At 35.2% G+C, this 21,133-nt stretch overlaps 4 protein-coding genes across 6 annotated transcripts; 3 read left to right on the top strand and 1 right to left on the bottom strand.

The window, feature by feature from the left end:
• The first annotated feature begins 264 nt into the window (after positions 1-264).
• On the top strand, positions 265-1,427 carry LOC104088015 (defensin-like protein 1). The gene is made up of 2 exons (XM_009592617.4): positions 265-421; positions 1,066-1,427. The coding sequence occupies exons 1-2, from the start codon at positions 367-369 to the stop codon at positions 1,233-1,235; spliced, it is 225 nt and encodes a 74-aa protein (XP_009590912.1). The 5' UTR covers positions 265-366; the 3' UTR covers positions 1,236-1,427.
• An 866-nt stretch (positions 1,428-2,293) lies between these two features.
• On the bottom strand, positions 2,294-20,569 carry LOC104088018 (uncharacterized). Of its 3 annotated transcripts, XM_070175103.1 has the most exons (7): positions 20,162-20,569; positions 17,783-18,253; positions 17,561-17,662; positions 5,462-7,311; positions 3,686-5,147; positions 2,694-3,057; positions 2,294-2,539 (listed from the first exon to the last, which is right to left on the bottom strand). In XM_070175103.1, the coding sequence occupies exons 4-5, from the start codon at positions 5,814-5,816 to the stop codon at positions 5,101-5,103; spliced, it is 402 nt and encodes a 133-aa protein (XP_070031204.1). In that variant the 5' UTR covers positions 5,817-7,311; positions 17,561-17,662; positions 17,783-18,253; positions 20,162-20,569; the 3' UTR covers positions 2,294-2,539; positions 2,694-3,057; positions 3,686-5,100. The 3 variants fall into 3 exon arrangements, 2 of the variants coding, with proteins under 2 accessions (XP_070031204.1, XP_070031203.1); XR_011407950.1 differs by lacking the exons at positions 3,686-5,147; positions 5,462-7,311 and having other exon boundaries at positions 20,162-20,542; XM_070175102.1 differs by lacking the exons at positions 5,462-7,311; positions 17,561-17,662; positions 17,783-18,253; positions 20,162-20,569 and having other exon boundaries at positions 3,686-5,397.
• LOC138892802 (uncharacterized) lies at positions 15,021-15,770 on the top strand. The gene has a single exon (XM_070176544.1). It carries the CDS (start codon positions 15,021-15,023, stop codon positions 15,768-15,770), a length of 750 nt encoding a protein of 249 aa, XP_070032645.1.
• Positions 15,769-16,581, top strand: LOC108944235 (uncharacterized). Its single transcript, XM_070176542.1, has 2 exons — positions 15,769-16,001; positions 16,096-16,581. Exons 1-2 carry the CDS (start codon positions 15,858-15,860, stop codon positions 16,579-16,581), a joined length of 630 nt encoding a protein of 209 aa, XP_070032643.1. The 5' UTR covers positions 15,769-15,857.
• Positions 20,570-21,133: the final 564 nt, after the last annotated feature.

Here is a 21,133-nt window from a genome sequence, read left to right as displayed (position 1 = left end):
AGTGTAAGCACCTGAAAACGACAAATGCAAAATCCTGTTTTTATAAAACAAATGCTAAAAAATTTATGTGCTCAAAATGATGAATCAATGCACATTCATTTTATCGAGGTAGTATTTAAAATTTATGTTTTCCCGTGCATGAATCGATGCACGTTCATCTTATCGAGGTAGTATTAAAAATTATTTTTTTTAAAAACTATTTACTTAAAGAGATGGTATTAAGTACTCAAGGGTAGTTTGGTCTTTCCAGGTGCACACTCTTCCTATCCCTCTATTTATAGAGGTCTCTATTAGCCAGCTTCATCGAAAGATTTTTGAAAACATTTTCGTGAGTTTAATTAAGCAAGTTGAAAAAGGATAAGAAAAATGGAGAGAAAAACTTTTGGGCTTATCTTCCTGCTTCTCATTGTGTTTGCCTCACGTAAGTCTTTTTCCATATTTTATTTTATGAATCTATATTTAGGATTTAGGACTAATGCTCACAGTCCCAATCTTCTTTTTTTTAGGTAATGGTATTGTCATTTTGTAGTGTAATTACTCTATTCATTGGTCCTAACTATCCTTACTTCCCATTGAACACCTAGAATGCACGTGTACTATGTCTGTTATTTATTATCTTGATGTTCCATTTTATTTACAGTATCGTTTCGTTAATTCGCTTAATTAGGATGAAAATTCTATTAAGACGGGAGAAATTAGTAAACATTGATTCAGCATTGGAAAATTTAAAAGAGAAATGTCTTTAACGTCTAACGTGTTAATGAAATGGTCTCTAACTTTCCCCTTTATAAGTTCAACCGTATAATTGATATTTGTATTTTTGTTGTCATTTAAACATTATGTCTCGGTAATTATAAGATTTAACTAAAATACATTTATAACGTGAAAAACTTTTTACACCATTGACGTGCATGGTTTTACCCATGTTATATATAATAGGATACTTACCTTCTTCTAAGTTACTTATCCATTCTTGATCTCAAAAGTTATTTGTACGTAGTTGGATAAAAATTCATAATGTATTTGTGTGAAAAAAGCTTAACTCGTAATTTCATACATTTGCAGAAATGGCAATCCAACGAGCTGAGGGAAGAGTGTGCATATCACAAAGCCACGGCTACCGCGGTCCATGCGTCCATGACCATAACTGTGCTCTCGTTTGCCGCAATGAAGGCTTCTCCGGCGGAGATTGCATTGGCTGGCGACGGAGGTGTTTCTGCACCAAGCTTTGCTAATTGGATCTATCTGTGCCAGCCAAAATTTGATGTCATAAGTCATTGGCTATCTTTAGTTATTGTCCTTTTCTCTGTTATTGTTTTCCATTAGGGACTAAATTGTACCCTTCGTAGAATGAGAGCATCTATGATGCTTTTCTACCCTTTCTTATTTAGTTTGTGAAAAACTCAACGGTTCTTATTTTACGGTAATTCGTATTCTGTGTGTTCCTAAAATTTAAACTTACTAAATGTCAAAGATATGTTGTTTGATCCCAACTCACTTGTTTCTGAGTTCTAACATGGTTGTTTGATCCCAACTAAGGTAATTAACCCAAGAAAGGAGAAAACCGATTGATTCAGTATTGGACATCTTTTAGCACTAGCAGATTACTTATTAGGGACAAACTAGCAAAGTGGGCTGTGGTTGTTGATCAAAGATGCCTCTTGTGTAATACAGAGGATGAAAGCATATATCATATGTTCTTTGAATGTAAAGTCACTGCAATTATATGGAACAAACTTCTCAGTTGGCAAGGCATACACAGACAGGTATGTCAATGGCAAGAGGAGATAAATTGGGCAATGGTAAATACTAGAGGGAAAAGTAGTACAATTACAGGGTATAGGATGGCCCTAGTAAGATGCATATAGCACATGTGGGAGGTGAGGAATCATAGATGCTTTCAAAATGCACAGAGGGACACAGGGGTTATCATCAGACAGCTTATTCAAGAACTGTTTCATAGAGGCAGTTCTAAGCCTAAATTAGCAAGGAGGTTTAAACAATTGAATTTCTATCCATAAAGCTAGTCTGCCTAACTTCAGATTGAATTTCTATCCATATTCTCAGCTTTACACTGCTTTTAGCCTGACCGTAACTAATCTGCAGAAATGTGAGAGCAGCTAACTCGTGACCACAAAACACAAAATACTAAATCAGGACAAACTGATAGAAACTGAAACAAATCTCCACTAGAACACAATGGACTTCTCTAAGCATCAACAACCTGATGATACTTTTTTAATCCTACTAATACTAATGGCACCAATTCAGCAACAACTAAGAGAAGACATCGTTGAATGGATGATTCTCCTACCTTTGGGCTACCATGGGATTATCAGCACTGTTAATCATTCATTCACATAAGGTATTTTCGTTAATAGTCATCAAACTAAATTAAACACAATTCCCACTTCATTCATTCATTCACACCTAATTCATCCAATTCAAAATGTAATGAACCTCAATGGCTGCTACCACTGGAATTACTGCCACCAGATGATCTTGCATCCATGGATGGAACAGTAGCTGCATCATTTGGCTGCAAATGCAGAAAAATGAAAGGTATAAAAATCTTTTGAATACTATGTAACAAATAAAAGTGTAAGTTTATTTGTTTAGTTCTTTTACAAATGAAGAACAAAATTAAACCAACAACACCACTACCCCAAACATTAAAGAACTCGAGTGTTTACCGTTATAGGAGGAGAATCAAAAATCCCTGCAAATTGTTAAGGTATTTTCCCTTCCTTCATTATCATGTATGCTTTCAAAGCATTCATTAGTTGATTGTACTTCTCTTTGCATTGATTGTACCTCTCTTGGCATTGATTGTACTTCTCTTGGCATTCATGAAAACATGAACCATCATTATTGGAAGAAAAGTTAACACCACCAAGACAAAGTCTTCTGTCTACAACTACTGCTCGGAGCAGCTTCTAATCCTAGGTACCTCACCGTTCTAGGGTGCTCTTTTCCTAGCACTTTACCAACGGAATCATTTGAAGACACTTCATACTCATCCGTTGTACTTTGTCTCAAAGCTAGCTCAACTTATTCCTGAATAAAACATTCACATCCCATCATAAATTTGAGCAAAGAAAGTTGCAACTACTAAGCAGATATAGGTTTATGATTTTATGCTGAAACACAAAAGAACAATGGTGGAACATGAACTAACAAACAGGAAGATACCTACTGCCTAGGACAATCATGAAATGGGGCATAGAGGGTGGTTGGATTGGCTTTTAAGCTGGTCAAATAAGCTTTTAAGCTCTTTTTAGCTTTTTTCACTGTTTGGCAAAGTTAAAAAGAGCTTAAAATAAGTTAAAAACTGCTTAAAATAAGCCAAAAGCAATAAGCTGCGCAACCCCAACTTATTGCTTTTTGGCTTAAAAGCTATTTCTGCTGAAAAGCCATTTTTTTAAGCCAATCCAAACGGGCTCATAATCTAAATGGACGACCACAAGCCTATCTTATGGCATCAACATAAAGGTAGACTGTAAATTCCATGTAACATAAATGGGCAAAGCTTTCAAATATGCTTTCATTTTCTTTAGCTTCAGATTTCGGCTTTACTAGAAGTCTGAGAAGCAGCTAGATAATCTTCTATCTTATTGCGTTAATCTTTTCTAATATAAAAAACTTTTACATTTGTACTCCACAGAAACATTGAAGGAAAACAAACCTGTTCTATGCGTATATGCTTAAGCTAGTCGATGTTCAAGTCTATCTTGGTATCTTCATCTTAGAAGTGGTTTCCTTAATGTTTAACTGAGAACTTGATAGGAAAGGGAGACTCAAGATTGGGAGTTTCTACCTGCTTATGTATTTTCCACGTGTAAGAGTAGCATATTAAGATTCGTTTACTAATGTCTTCAGGCTATGGAGTGGTTTCGAGTTTTATCTATTTTGTGAGTATCAACTAGACTTTCACAAAATCCACTCTGGAAAACAAAAAATTATAGCTACAATAGAACCAAAGGGCAGAATCCATTGTCGATAGATTCCCTATGTTTGTTTTAAGTGTTTTGAACCATCAGAAATAACTTCTCTTGTTACTTTTCATTTTTCCTTTTATAACTTTTTCTATAGGGGAGGATTGAAAAGAGGGTTTAAGAAATGCTTATAGATAATGATTAGGGAAACGCATTTAGCACAACTGGTTTTTAGTTAGGAAACAGGGCATAAGGGTTGGAAAAAGATTTGTATTTTGCTTTGCAATAGCCCCAGGAGAAACGGACAAAAACATGTTTGAAAGCTTTGCCCATTTGTGTTACATGGACTTTACAGTTTGATATGGAGTTAATGTCATTAGATAGGTCTGTCCACCAGCTTTTCAGAGTTACCAACAGTGAAGGGAGAAAAGCATGGAGATAAAGAGGCCAATTGAAATTTCAGAGACAAAAGTTGCTGCCAAAACAACAAAGCAGTGTTGTCAAAACATAAAAAGCGCAAAAAAGCGCAGAAGCCCTATTGGAGCTTAAAGCGCACTTAAAGCGTGGCCTTCAATGAAAAAAAGTGCACTATGAAGAATTTTTTAAATATATATATCTAATATTTAGAGAACATAATAGACACATAAATAATAAATATATTGCTTATAATGAAGTAAAACCTCATCAAATCAACTTAAGTCTTAATAAGAAAAGATAAACTCATTCTAGATTCCACTTCTAATCACTAAAATAATATTCCTCCATATAATCTTCCTCAATAGAGTGATTCTCATTGGTGTCACTAGAACTATAGCCTCCAATCTCCTCTTCCCTTGACTCATCAGAAACAATCTCATCTTCTATGTCAACAGACTCAATACGTGGAGCTCGGGAGCTTGAGGCATTGGCTGCAATATCTCCTGACTGTCTCTTTTGTCGCCTTGTGTATGTCAACGCGTTCTCACTACCCGACGCTCTTGCAACATTACCCCAAGTCGAGCTATCATCACCAAACACCAACTCATCTTTTGCTTCCACATTAACACCCATCTTCCCAACCAGCCACTCATTACTATGATCAATGTTATCCAATGAGATTGGATCAATAACATTACGCAAGTCATAACGGGCTTTTAAAGCACGATTATACTTGACATACACTAGGTCATTCAATCTTTGATGCTCCAATCTGTTTCTTTTTTTGGTATGGATCTGTTGCATGGAATATCGTAACATTAGTGATATAGTCTAATTGATTAACTAAGCAAAGAAAATAAATAAGAAGTATACCATTACGAGTACTTACATGCTCAATTACACTCACACCCAACAACACTAGTCGTTAAAACCAAAATTCTAATGGCTAATTTTTGGAGATGAAGAGTTGAATTACCATATAAATTCCACCATTCAACTGTAAAAAGTGTTATGTTGACCATCGTTATTTCTAAGTTAATGCAAGCATTAAGTAAAATTTTAAATATAAACTAATAATTGAGAATTTAAAGGTTAATATTTTCAGTTACCAGGAGATCTTGTCGTTCTAGATCTTTTTGCAATCGGAAGGCCAAATTGTTGTTCAGCTTTAGTGTACAGTCTTATCTCAGATATAATCTTGTCTTGTACTTCATTGCTTGGAACCAATTTTTCAATACAAGCGTACAACCCATCTGTTACTTCTCTACAATTCTCAATAGCTGAATTTTGATAAAAGTACTTTGGATTTAGATAATGTCCAGCTGCATGTAATGGATGATGCAATTGGCATTGCCATCTTTCATCAATAATCTTAAATATAACTTTATACTTTGCAATATTCCCGTCAAATGCCTTTGCAATAGCCTCCTTAGCTCTATCCATGGCTTCATAAATATACCCCATTGCAGGTTTTTTCTCATTATCAGCTAATCGCAACACTTTAACAAGAGGCCCATTATTTTAAAAATATACACAACCTGGTTCCAGAATGTTGTCATCAAGACGGTATGAGCTACACTTTTTCCCTTTGGTAACTTAGACCATCTACTAATCACCCATTTGTCAGATGTAAACATTGCTCGCAAATTAGTTTTTTGACCGTGCAATCGTTGCAAAGTCAGAAAACTCGTTGCAAATCGAGTAATCCCACATTTCACCAACTCTTTATTTTTTGTGAAATCTCTCATCATATATAGGACTCCTGAGTGCCCATAAATGAAACCGACAAGGGCAATTACTCTTTGAAGGGCCTTCTTAATGTTTGGAAACTTCCCTACGTATTACAACATGAGATCTATACAGTGCGTTGCACATGGCGTCCAGTATATGTGTCTTCTTCTTTTTTCTGTAAGAGTTGACCTATAGAAAAAAAGTAAATAGATATGTTAAAGTTTAGGAATCAGAACCTTGAATCGATATTAGAAAGTAAAACATAAAACTTAAACATTTAAAGCAATAAATTCTTACCGGCCAACACAAAGTTGCTACCATTATCACTTATAACTTGAACCATATTATGCTCCAATACGCTCCACATATCTATCAAGCAATTCACATAGTTTCTCTCCGGTCTTAACAAATGAGGAAGCATCTATTGACTCCATAAACAATGTTCCATGCGGAGAATTTACCAAAATATTTATCAAAGTTCTTTGTTTTCTATGTGACCATCCATCCGCCATAATGGAACATCCATACTTCAACCATTCTTCTCTATGTTTGTTTATAATCTCATTGGTTAACTCAACCTCCTTCCTAAGTAACGGAACCCTTAATTCGTGGTAGCTTGGAGGCTTCAAGTTTGGACCATACCTTCCTATAGCCTCAACTGCTTCCTTAAAACTTTTTGAGCGAGCAACATTGAATGGGATCCCATTATCGTAAAAGAAGCGAGCAACTTTTTGAATTGTCATGGCTCTTGCTTCTTTATCACATGAATCTTTGATATTTGTTTGCCTAAGTGTTCCTTGCTTTTGTAGAAACACATCCATGAGTCCCTTTCCTTTGGCCAATTTCTTACTAGAGCCACTAGGAAAGCTTCCTCCACCTCTTTTCTTATGAATGATCTCGTGGACTTCATCTTCTCAACCAACATTGTTTTGATAATCAAACTCATCAAGTCCAGAAAATTCGTTAGTATAGACTTCCTTTCTTATTTTTTTCTCTTTCATGTAATTTTTCAATTCCTCTCTAACCTCCTGTGGGCATACTGTACACTTTGCTGCATTCCTAAAGTTCCCAATCAAATGTTGTTTTGCCCGATTAATTCCACCGGTGGTTGTTTTTTCACAAAAATTGCATGTGACTCATGTAGTGTCATTAGGATCCTTCAAATGATTATATTTCCAGCCAGGATCCCTTCGATTGCCTTTGGACAAGTCCTTTGCCATTTCTAATTCTGAAAAAAAAATAAAAAAAAAATATATATATAATGCATCTTGCAAGCAATTATAATTTTTAAATAGTAATATATAACAAGAACACAAAGCTGGACAGTCCTCTGTCATTTATAATTCTAAAAACTTATTAAAAAGTAATATGTAATGCATTTTGCATACAATTATTATTTTTAAATAATACTCCAATATACAACAAAAATATAAGGTAGACAGATCCCCTACCATTTAATTTTGAAATAAAATAAATTAATATTGTTACATTTGCATGCAATTATAATTGTTAAATAATGATATACAACATACAACAAGAATATAAAGGTGAACACCACTGGTTCCACCCCTATGCCATGACTTCTAAGAAAGTGTTGAGTCCACTATTTGTGTCTTTATTATTATCCTCTTTACAGGTATTGCATATATAGTGATAGTTATATAAAAGTTAGACAACATCAATTATCAAACGAGGACAAGTGTCCCATTTAATTCTACAAATTTTCTACAAAGACAAAAAGGACTAACTATAAAATCTCAGCACCAAACACATTTATTTTCTAACTTTACCAACTTATTCACTTTACCAAAAGGAAAAATAACAAAAAACTTAATCACAAGAAAAAGTCAACTCAGTCAACTCTCATCTTTAATGGAGAATTCTTGTCTGTATCTCTTATTACAAAGGAGTAAAAGAAGAAAAAAATGAGTAGAAGAGAGAGAGGCATACAAAAAGTATAAGAGATAACGAAACAGAAAAGAGAAGAATACATGTGATAGAGGCTTGTCTCGCTACAGTTGTTCGATTTTGTCTTTTTCTTGCAGTCCTTCAACTCCTCTGGTCTTCTTATTATTCCATCATCTTCTCTTTTCTTAATTTTTTGAGAAATCTGATTTGCTCCCTTAATTAATTTTTCCATATTTCCTTGGCTATTTTCCATAAATATGGTCTAGGGAATTGTGACGACTAACTTATTATAATTTTAAAAAAGGAATGTAAAGGTCTTCTGACACACACACCTCGCTTGAGGTCACGCGGAGCGGCAAAGTGTTTGTGCGCCTCGCTTTTTCGCTTAGGCGCGCTTTTAATTTCACTACAACAAAGTAATACATGTAAAAACTTTTTTCAAGAAACACCAAAGCTTGGTACTAATAATTTTTACTGATTCCATGACCATCTATTACATAGCCTACAATTTATGGAATAAAATAAAAAAGCAGAGAAAGGTATGAAGTAGTAAATGCAATGCGCTGAAAATAAAAGCATAAGGAAGAAAAAGCACAATAGTTAAATTGCATCTTTGCCAACTGCAATGTGCCACTAACCTATACCAAGTGTTATATACAGTTTGGATGCTACTCTGTTATTCACTTGTTATTCACTAACCGAACTAAGTAAATATAAATAAAACAAATGATAGAAAGAAAAAAGGCACTGCGAACTTTGCATCATAATTGGAAGGCTACGGTACAATTCTCTTTCATTTAAGCCCTCCTAGGGGAACTCATCTGGAAAAAGCAAGTGAAGAAAACAAAACAATAGATTCAGGTACCATCATCATTAATGCCAGAGAGTACTGCAGGATATCCTGACACTTCCAAATTTAATTATTAACCAAATTACGAAATAGTGACATAGTAACAAGTCCCTGCCAACAACGGAATTATTCATACCACTTTCATGACAATGTAGGATATCTCATTCATCGCAAGATAGCAATTGAATTACAAGTGCATAACTTTCCAAGCACTAAACATGTAAACTAAAAGTATTTTGCCAATAAAAACTGATGTATCAGTAAACTACAATTGGCTTCAGAACTTTGCGAGCTGATTTATGCAGCAAATACACTCCAAAGTATACAACAGGTATATATTTTAATGATATGGGCTTACTGCACATCCTATTACAGCGCTACAGAATTTTCATACAGAAACCACCTCTGCATTAGACTACAGAAGAAGGGCAGAAACATCAAGGATACAGGCAAGTGGGTTGTCTTCTACATCAAAAGAAACTACAACAACAACAACATACCCAGTATTATCCCACACCGTGGGGTCTGGGGAGAGTAGTGTGTACGCAGACCTTACCCCTACCTTGTAAGGATAGAAAGGCTATTTCCAATAGATCATCGGCTTAGGAAAGCATAAGCACCACATTAATGAAAATATAGATAAGGGACAGCACCAAAAAGCCATATAAAAGCAGAATAAAAACAAAAAGACAGTAAGGTGATCAACAATAAAAGAAAACAACGATTAGGCATAAAAACAGAAAGCGAGACTGCGTGCCAATACTACTATTATGAACACTCTAGACTACCTACTCTACTGCCCCAATCCTCGACCTTCATACCTTCCTATCAAGGGTCATGTCCTTGGTCAGCTGAAATTGTGTCATGTCTTGTCTAATCACCTCTCCCCACCTCTTCTTTGGCCTACCTCTACCTCTCCGTAGGCCCTCCAATGTCAACCTCTCACACCTCCTCATCGGGCGTCTGTGCTTCTCCTCCCCACACAACCAAACCACCTAAGTCGCGCTTCCCGCATCTTGTCTTCAATAGGGGCCATACCCACCTTGTCGCGAATAACCTCATTTCTGATCTTATCTAACCTAGTGTGCCCACACATCCATCTCAACATACTCATCTCTGTTACCTTCATCTTCTGTACACGAGCGATCTTCACTGGCCAACACTCAGCCACATACAACATCGTTGGTCTGACCACCACTCTGTATAACCTGCCCTTAGGTTTCAGTGGCACCTTCTAATCACACAAACACCTGAAGCGAGTCTCTATTTCATCCATCCCGCCCCAATACGATGTGTGACATCTTCATCAATCTCCACATCCCCCTGAATAATAGACCCAAGGTACTTAAAACTCCCTCTCTTAGGGATGACCTGCGATGCGCTCGCTTTTTGAAGGTCCGAGTCCCCACCTACCGCAGTGTTGTGAAGAGTGTGAAGCGAGGAAAAGCGACAAGCCCCTTTTCGCTTAAAGCGAGAAGCGATGCACTCGCTTTTTTGAAGTGAAGCGGAATTTTAAAAAAAAATACTGCATAGACAACACATGTAACTGTAAGCAAATGTTCAATACTTCAATGTAAAAACTAAAGAGTAACATCAATTAAAGCACAAAATGAGCATCATATTCTTCTACAAGATTGCCAAATTCTTGTATTCCACTATCATTATTATATTACTCATCTTCTTCAACTTCTTCTTCTTCATCAACTACGAAAAAGGGCAGTATAACTGAAACGAAAAAATGGGCAACATTTCAGCATTTTTATCACTGAAACAGTGCAAGAAAATGAAAAAGAAAAATGAGAAAGAAGAACCGAAGGGAATTTTAGGAATCTTACATTTAGGGTTGGATAATCACTTTAATAGTTGGAATATGAACTTTTGAACATGTATTGATTAGTTTATATACTATTTGATTAGTTTTGGATTGTTCGGCACCAAATTGAGGGTTTGAGCATAATCTTGGACCGAAAAGTAGGCTTTGAGGCGAGGTAAGTCTCTTTTCTAACCTTATAAAAGGAAATTAACCCCATAGGTGAATTGAATTAAAATATGCTTCTATTTGTGGGGGGGGAGGGGGGCTACGTTCGCACGAGGTGACGAGTGTCCGTACGTAGCTACTAATTATTCTATTGTCCGGGTAATCTAGGACACATATCATGCTATACTTACAAATGTTTGTACCCTACTTGTTAACTTAATTGCTTAAGTCTTTTGAAACCTGATAAAAGATTTAAATTTCACTTACTTGAAGTTGTGAATGGAACACTGGACTGTTATTGAGAATTTGTGTTTTCCTTAAAATATTTTCTATTTGCGGAGCGGGCCGAACGCCTCGGTAGCAGATAGATGCATCTATGGTTCGTGCGGTTCGACCCTCGGCAGTGCACAGTTTAAATATTATGTTGGATCGGGCCGTACGACCTCGGCATAATTTGCAGATGATAAATCTTTGGAACCAATTATAATTGATATTATTTCTTTGGCTTGAGATATAAATTGTTAAATGATGAAAAATAAATTTGGGACTTAATATTGGTGAAGGGTTTATTTACTGTTTCCTGTTATTGGGTTTTCAGTATTCTTCCTGTAATCCATGCTTAATAATATTTTGTCATATTATTGTTAGCCCATAGTAAGTGTCAAAGTCGACCCCTCGTCACTACTTCTTCGAGGTTAGACTGGATACTTACTGGGTACATGTTGTTTATGTACTCACGCTACACTCTTGCACTAAAATGTGCAGGATCTGAGGCAGGTGCATCTGGATATCAATCTGGCGCGCACACTTGATTACCACTTCGAGGCTTCACGGTGAGCTGCCTTCTAAGCCCGTTCTGCAGCAGCCGGAATCTTTCTTTTGATTGTATTTTTCTGTCTATTTCACTTCGGACAGTAGACTAGTATTCTTTTGTATATTCTACTAGATGATCATACACTTGTGACACCAGGTCTTGGCACACACTAGTAGAGTTGCGGTTTTGGTTTTATTCTATGATTATGATTGCACACGGTTGCTTTTGTGCTATTTATTTTAGATCTGTTATTTCTAGAATTCTTTTTAATTTAAGGAAAGTTTAATTACTTGGAAAAGAATTTGTTAAAAAGAGGAAATCACGAGACTAGTTCACAGTTGGCTTGCTTACCTAGCGGCGACGTTAGGCGTCATCACGGTCTATTATGAAATTGGGTCGTGACAGAAACAGGTGAAGAGATAAAACAAAGGAACTAGAGGAACTATAATCTACAACTAAAAGATAAAAAAAATAGGTGAAGAAATACAATACAAGAGTTAAAGAGGGTTATAATCTACAACTAAAGGTCACAAACAAAATGTGCAAAACTAGAATAGAACTACTGGGGGATATTTGAAGTAAAGATTCAAAATATAAACAAGTAGGCAAAGTTGTCACTAATGCGATTAATTCGACAATGCTAGGCAGTGAAATTAAAAGCGCGCTTAAAGCGCACCTAAGCGCAAAAGCGAGGCACACAAACACTTTGTAACCACAAGCGAGGCGCGTGTATCAGAAGACCTTTACATTCCTTTTTTAAAATTATAATAAGTTAGTCGTCACAGTTCCCTAGACCATATTTATGGCAAATAGCCAGGGAAATATGGAAAAATTAATTAAGGGAGCAAATCATATTTCCCAAAAAATTAAGAAAAGAGAAGATGATGGAATAATAAGAAGACCAGAGGAGATGAAGGACCGCAAGAAAAAGACAAAATCGAACAACTACAACGGGACAAGCCTTTATCACAGGTATTCTTCTCTTTTGTGTTTCTTTATCTCTTATACTTTTTGTATGCCTCTCTCTCTTCTACTCATTTTTTTCTTCTTTTACTCCTTTGTAATAAGAGATACAGACAAGAATTCTCCATTAAAGATGAGTTGACTGAGTTGACTTTTTCTTGTGATTAAGTTTTTTGTTATTTTTCCTTTTGGTAAAGTGAATAAATTGGTAAAGTTAGAAAATAAATGGGTTTGGTGCTGAAATTTTATAGTTAGTCCTTTTTGTCTCTGTAGAAAATTTGAAGAATCAAATGGGACACTTGTCCTTGTTTGATGATTGATGTTGTCTAACTTTTATATAACTATCACTATATATGCAACACTTATAAAGAGAGGATAATAATAAAGACACAAATAGTGGACTAAACACTTTCTTAGAAGTCATGGCATAGTGGTGGATCCAGCGGTGTTCACCTTTATATTCTTGATGTATGTTGTATATCATTATTTAACAATCATAATTGCATGCAAATGTCAAAATATTAATTTATTTTATTTCAGAATTAAATGGCAGGGGATTTGTCTACCTTATATTTTTGTTGTATATTATTATTTTAAAATTCTTGTTGTATATCATTATTTAAAAATAATAATTACATGCAAAATGCATTACATATTACTTTTTAATAAGTTTTCAGAATTATAAATGACAGAGGACTGTCCAGCTTTGTGTTCTTGTTATGTATTACTTTTTAAAAATTATAATTGCTTGCAAGATGCATTATATATATTTTTTTAAATTGTTTTTTAGAATTAGAAATGGCAGAGGACTTGTCCAAGGGCGGCTCTAAGGCTTTGGGCAGTAAGGCCATTGCCTTAGGCACCCAAATTTTGAAAGCCCCCAAATTTTGAAGGCCCCAAATTTATTTTAAATTCTTATTATTATTGTTACTATTATATATTATATAATTTATATAAATAATTAGAATAAGAAAAGTGTTACAGTATATTTTTTGTTACTTGATTGAGGTTATTTTATATAATAAATTTATGAATTATGATAATTTTCTTCCCTCATTAATTAGTATATTTGACAAGAGTGAGTTGCTCTAGTGGTGAGCATCCTCCATTTCCGACTAAGAGATTGTGAGTTTAAGTCACCCCAAGAGCAAGGTGGGGAGTTCTTGGAGGGAGGGAGCCGAGGGTCTATCGGAAACATCCTCTCTACTCCATGGTAGAGATAAGGTCCGCGTACAAACTACCCTCCCAAGACCCCACTAGTGGGATTATACTGGGATTAAGGGCCTCCGAATATGATTTCGCTTTAGGCCCCGAGATATGTTGAGCAGCCCCTGGACTTGTCCAAAGGCAATCGAAGGGATCCTGGATAGAAATATAATCATTTGAAGGATCCTAATGACACTACAAGAGTCACATGCAATTTTTGTGGAAAAACAACCACCGGTGGAATTAATCGGGCAAAACAACATTTGATTGGGAACTTTAGGAATGCAGCAAAGTGTGCAGTATGCCCACAGAAGGTTAGAGAGGAATTGAAAAATTACATGGAGGAGAAAAAAATAAGAAAGGAAGTCTATACTAACAAATTTTCTGGATTTGATGAGTTTGATTATCAAGACGATGTTGGTGGAGAAGATGAAATCCACGAGATCATTCATAAGAAAAGAGGCGGAGGAAGCTTTCCTAGTGGCTCTCATAAGAAATTGGCCAAAGGAAAGGGACCCATGGATGTGTTTCTACAAAGCAAGGAACACTTGGGCAAACAAATATCAAAGATTCATGTGATAAAGAAGCAAGAGCCATGACAATTCAAAAAGTTGCTCGTTTCTTTAACGATAATGGGATCCCATTCAATGTTGCTCGCTCAAAACGTTTTAAGGAAGCAGTTGAGGCTATAGGAAGGTATGGTCCAAACTTGAAGCCTCCAAGCTACCACGAATTAAGAGTTCCGTTACTTAGGAAGGAGGTTGAGTTAACCAATGAGATTATAAACAAACATAGAGAAGAATGGTTGAAGTATGGATGTTCCATTATGGCGGATGGATGGTCACATAGAAAACAAAGAACTTTGATAAATTTTTTGGTGAATTCTCCGCATGGAACAGTGTTTATGGAGTCAATAGATGCTTCCTCATTTGTTAAGACCGGAGAGAAACTATGTGAATTGCTTGATAGATATGTGGAGCGTGTTGGAGAGCATAATGTAGTTCAAGTTATAAGTGATAATGGTAGCAACTTTGTGTTGGCCGGAAAGAATTTATTGCTTTAAATGTTTAAGTTTTATGTTTTACTTTCTAATATCGATTCAAGGTTCTGATTCCTAAACTTTAACATATCTATTTATTTTTTTTCTATAGGTCAACTCTTACAAAAAAAAAAAAAAACACATATACTCCGCCATGTGCAGCGCACTATATAGATCTTATGTTGGAAGACATAGGGAAGATTCCAAACATTAAGAAGGCCCTTCAAAGAGCAATTGCCCTTGTCGGTTTCATTTACGGGCACTCAGGAGTCTTAAATATGATGAGAGATTTCACAAAAAATAAAGAGTTGGTGAAATGTGGGATTACTCGATTTGCAACGAGTTTTCTGACTTTGCAACGATTGCACTGTCAAAAAACTAATTTGCAAGCAATGTTTACCTCTGACAAGTGGGTGATTAGTAGATGGTCTAAGTTACCAAAGGGAAAAAGTGTAGCTCATACCGTCTTGATGACAACATTCTGGAACCAGGTTGTGTATATTTTGAAAATAATGGGGCCTCTTGTTAAAGTGTTGCGATTAGCTGATAATGAGAAAAAACCTGCAATGGGATATATTTATAAAGTCATGGATAGAGCTAAGGAGGCTATTGCAAAGGCATTTGACAGGAATATTGCAAAGTATAAAGATATCTTTAAGATTATTAATGAAAGACAGCAATGCCAATTGCATCATCCATTACATGCAGCTGGACATTATCTAAATCCAGAGTACTTCTATCAAAATTCAGCTATTGAAAATTGTAGAGAAGTAACAGATGGGTTGTACGCTTGTATTGAAAAATTGGTTCCAAGCACTGAAGTACAAGACAAGATTATATCTGAGATACCACTGAACACTAAAGCTGAACAACAATTTGGCCTTCCGATTGCAAAAAGATCTAGAACGACAAGATCTCTTGGTAACTGAAAATATTAACCTTTAAATTCTCAATTATTAGTTTATATTTAAAATTTTACTTAATACTTGCATAGTTACATTAACTTAGAAATAACGATGGTAAACATAACACTTTTTATAGTTGAATGGTGGAATTTATATGGTAATTCAACTCCTCATCTCCAAAAATTAGCCATTAGAATTTCGGGTTTAACGACTAGTGTTGCTGGGTGTGAGCGTAATTGGAGCGTATTTGAGCATGTAAGTACTCGTAATGGTATACTTCTTATTTATTTTCTTTGCTTAGTTAATCAATTAGACTATATCACTAATGTTACGATATTCCATGCAACATATCCATACCAAAAAAAGAAACAGATTGGAGCATCAAAGATTGAATGACCTAGTGTATGTCAAGTATAATCGTGCTTTAAAAGCCCGTTATGACTTGCGTAGTGTTATTGATCCAATCTCATTGTATAGCATTGATCATAGTAATGAGTGGCTGGTTGGGAAGATGGGTGTTAATGTGGAAGCAGAAGATGAGTTGGTGTTTGGTGATGATAGCTTGACTTGGGGTGATGTTGCAAGAGCGTCGGGTAGTGAGAACGCGTTGACATACACAAGGCGACAAAAGAGACAGTCAGGAGATATTGTAGCCAATGCCTCAAGCTCCCGAGCTCCACGTATTGAGTCTGTTGACATAGAAGATGAGATTGTTTCTGATGAGTCAGGGGACGAGGAGATTGGAGGCTATAGTTTTAGTGACACCAATGAGAATCACTCTATTAGGAAGATTATATCGAGGAATATTATTTTAGTGATTAGAAGTGGAATCTAGAATGAGTTTATCTTTTCTTATTAAGACTTAAGTTGATGATTTGATGAAGTTTTACTTCATTATAAGCAATATATTTATTATTTATGTGTCTATTATGTTCTCTAAATATTAGATATATATATTTAAAAAATTCTTCATAGTGATGGATTGCAGCCCTTGAAAAGCCCTTGAAATTCTTCATAAGAGAGAAACAATAGAACCTGGATTGCAGCCCTTGAAATTAACGGAAATCTGGCCGGTGGTGATGGATTGCGACGAGCTGGAGCAATACTCTCTGTATTTCTCGTTCAAATAGGAAGAAGAAACTTTGAATATTTTTGTGCTTTCTCTGGAACTTAGACCAATCAAGAAATCGGCGAGAATTGACCGGAATCTGAATCGGAATCGGCTAAGAAGCTGAAGCGAAGTTGTAATACCCAGCAAGAATGTGAAGCCTCTCCTCTAAAGAATATATCCAGCAATCTTCAGAACGGCGGAAGTAATCAACAAACGAATGTGATGTATTTGAAGCCTCTCTTTTACAGAATATAACAAGTAATCGGCGGGAAGTAATCAACTAATAACTTTGAAGCTTTTCTCTTTACAGAATATCAAGAAATCAACAATCTTTATCTCTGTACCAATGTATCAATGTACTGTATTGGTGAACGTTTTCCTTTAGTCATTCGGTATACATCAAAAGAAACTATTGAGTAGAAATGTAACACGGGATTCTCAAGATATTGCAATTTAGATTAAAGTGCTTTATTGGTTGAAATCATTTGTTCTTAGCAGCAACTATAATTTGCACAGCTGAGATACTATTGAAAAAAATTTGTTCGAAGAGAACATTGGCATTGTTAAGCATATACTCATTCAACAATAAGAATTGTTCACTTTAATGAAACCAAAACAGGTTACATACTTTCAAAAGAAAGATTAAACAAGAATATGACCCTAGAAAGAAAACATGTTGAAGCATTGACAAATAACAACTTACACATATCCCTCTCGTCTCCTCATTAACATATGATTCATCTTGATTCTTACGAGTGGCAGGGTAAAGCTGTCCACACTCAGGCTTTTCTCCAGTCTCCACTGTCTATAAATGGAAAGAATGACTCATGAATAAAATAATTAAGTTACAAGAAATAGTTACATAATGAGTAAGTTTAATTATTAAAGTAAAAATAAAATAATTAACAACTTCCACCATTTCAACCTTTCTTCTAAAGTTAGGTTTGGAGCCACCAGTGTGTGGAATTGTCCGTTTCTTCTGAATTTCAGCGCCTCTAGAAGTATGCAAAACATTCCTTTCACCATGCATAACCCAAGTGACATAATTTTTAGGGAATGGCTTGCAAACCAAATGACAGAACACTATATCTCTAGTTTGCCACTTTGCAAAACCACATTTCGGACATGGACATTTTATTCTATCTCGTACACTCCCATTCTTAAACGCAAAATCTAGAAATTGATTCAAACCAAGCAAATATTTTTGTGTTTCTTGGCATTCCCATCCAGGATTTATCCATTGTAAAGTATTAAAGAACAGTATCTTTTTTCAAGAGCAGAGCTAATAAACCAACATCAAATTAGCGTGTACCAATGAAGACTCTTCAGAGAACTAGAGTATCCAATATTCCAACATCAACTACAAGATTTTGATGAGGAGGGAGAATGCAGTAACCTGTCAATGTTATAAGGATTAGAGACACATCTAACAATTTCATAAGCTAATACAACGTGAAGGCAAGGAGAGAAATGTACATTTGTCTCTTGAAGTTTTGGCTAGAGAAAAAAAAAAAGACATGTTCATTTTTCATAATTTAACAATTTTCACATGCTGAACATATACAAAGCATTGCTTCCCTATAGCAGAAAGAAAGACCAATTCTATGAAGTAGCTTCAAGTTAGTAAGAAGACTCACACATGCAACATCAAGGGTTATACACTACACTCACACATGTTGAACAACAGATATAAAGCATTGCTTCACTTGTTTTTTGCCTCAGTAGTCAAATAAATTCTTTCTTTGCAGGATTACATTGCAGAAATCGCACATAATATATTTACACGGAAGAGTAGGTGATTGTAAAGCGAGCAGCTCAACGTGATGTTGCAGTGATTAACAAGCTTGCTAGTTGAGCAGCGAGTAAAACAAAAGAGCACTTTAGCCTTTTTGGTGGAGGATCCCTATCTCGATAGTGTCAAACAGATATTCGTTGTGCAACGATATTATAATTATTATCATGTACTGTAAGCGGGATATAAGCAACAGTTTCATGGTTCAACATGTTGAAATCTGAAAGGTTGTACCAAGTATTATTCATTTCAGTATAAAAATAAAAATAACAAAGCATATCAGAATTTAATTTGTAAAAGAAAAATTAATCAACCATTCAACAATGTGCACCTGGAAACTAGTATAAGAAGTAGAAACTAGAACCTTTTGTTCGGTCTTTTTACTGCATTCCTATTCATGCAAAGCGTGTTCAGTTAGTAATTTGGGTACTGGAGGAATTAGAAAGGTCAAAAACAAAGAAAATGAGTTGATAAAGGAGCCTTGAGAAAGAGAGGGAGGTACTGGAGGAATTAGAAAGGTCAAAAGCAAAGAAAAGGAGTTGATAGAGCAGCCTTGAGAAAAGAGAGGGAGGTAATGAAATTGTAAGGTCTGCACTACTTTTGGTACTTACTAAGCTGCATATCCTTTTTTTAATCGCATAATGTTTTGCTTAAACCCAATTTGTTTGTCTCACCATGTTTGTTCTTCTTCTCTGAAACCCCACATCTGACTCCAATAGCTCTTTTCTCTCAGTTTGTTGCACTTACACATGCAATATCAAAGGTTACGATGTACTACCAAAGATTAGTATAATTCTAAGGAGAGGGAAGGAGTGCTTGCATGAATTAAAGATTCACACGTGCAACATCAAACACTGAACATCATAAGAGTTGTCTACAGAACATTCAGAAGGATGGAAACAGAAGCAAAACATCATGAAAACTGTCCGAAGAACAATCATAAGTTTCAAATTGATTTTTTAAATGGGAAAAATCGGAGGTTATGCTACTAACAAGGTAACTATGGTGCTGCTTATACTACACTATGAAATCAAAGAATTAAAGGTGGAGAAACTTAAATAGGTAGGTACCAGGTTGGCTTACAACAGAAGCATTGATATAAAGTAGAAGAAAAAAATTAGTAGAAACTGAAGAGAAAACTAAACAAAGCAACATGTTTCTATTGCTAGACTCATTCCATTAACACTCCAGAAAAGAAACAGAAAATTGCTGACAGATTAATGAAACCCGTCAAGTCCATGTTACTATTTAACAAAATAACGTAGCATAGAAAGGGATCAATAGAAGAAAGTTACATGCTGGACTTTACCTTAGCGGAATAATCAACACATGAAATTTCCATTGGAATAAATACTCAATTAACACCGATTATAAGTGGGAATAGATTCACAAAGTTCTTAGTGAAGTAACATCGAACAGGTAACATGCAACACATAACAGACAAATTGCAATTCACGAACCACAGTTCAAGATTAATAGAAGGGGATCTTCAGTGACATGATGAAACTGTACCTTTAGTAATCGCCGTAAGCTGTGATTTCCACAAAATAAATTGCTTTGTTTCTTTTGTTGCTTTGTTGCTGCTTTTTTTTGGTCGAATGTAACAGACAAAAAAGGAGGAAAACTGGCGCCTTTTCTTTTTCGGATATTAACTTTCGATTAGTAAAACTTTCTTCAATTTGTTAGATTTAATAATAACCTAACCTCCTCAATAGAACTGTCAATATTTTTCATTTCTTAACACTTTTTATTAAACATGCAAGGTTCCATACAGTATTCAGAATTTCTAAATTATGTAAATTCAATTGGAAACATGCTAATTATGGTAAAATTTCAGCTATAGATAGATTATCAATTACTCTATGTTCTTAACCTTGAAGTACAAACTCGATTGTCACTTTTCCTTCAAAGACAAGTCAAAAATGGGTATTCCTGTTAAAATGTTAACGTCTCTCTAGATACTTTAAATTTAACGTGGCCCATATATTTGATAATTAATTATTTACTTTATCTATCATATATTATTTTATAGTTATGCATATATCAGTTTCTTTGATGGAAATAAATATTTTATTAGGAGTCTCTCGGACAATCGAAATTTACGAAGAAGTCCTTAGAACTAAAGTAATGACCTAGAGTTTCTAGTTTACGTATATAAACGCATGTTACTTTATCAGGTTAGTATCCCTACGATAGGCACACGCTAGAAGACTCCTAGGTTTTCTGTCAAAGATTTATAATATAACTCTATAACACTTGAATAATCATGACCGAAGGTATGTTCCTTTTAATATTTCGTTGAGTATGTATTTAGTCGTGTTGTTAGGTGTCGAGATAAGTGGCGGATACACATGGTGAAAAGCGGGTTCAACTGAACACGCTTCGTCAAAGAATAAGATTGTGTATATGTCTAAATTACGAATAAAGCTGCATAAATTTTGTATAAATATTTTATTTGAACTCACTTGACAACTATTATTTTAC

This window comes from Nicotiana tomentosiformis, chromosome 5, assembly GCF_000390325.3.
Source record: "Nicotiana tomentosiformis chromosome 5, ASM39032v3, whole genome shotgun sequence".
Taxonomy (NCBI): domain Eukaryota; kingdom Viridiplantae; phylum Streptophyta; class Magnoliopsida; order Solanales; family Solanaceae; genus Nicotiana; species Nicotiana tomentosiformis.
This window is presented reverse-complemented; position numbering and strand designations above follow the sequence as displayed.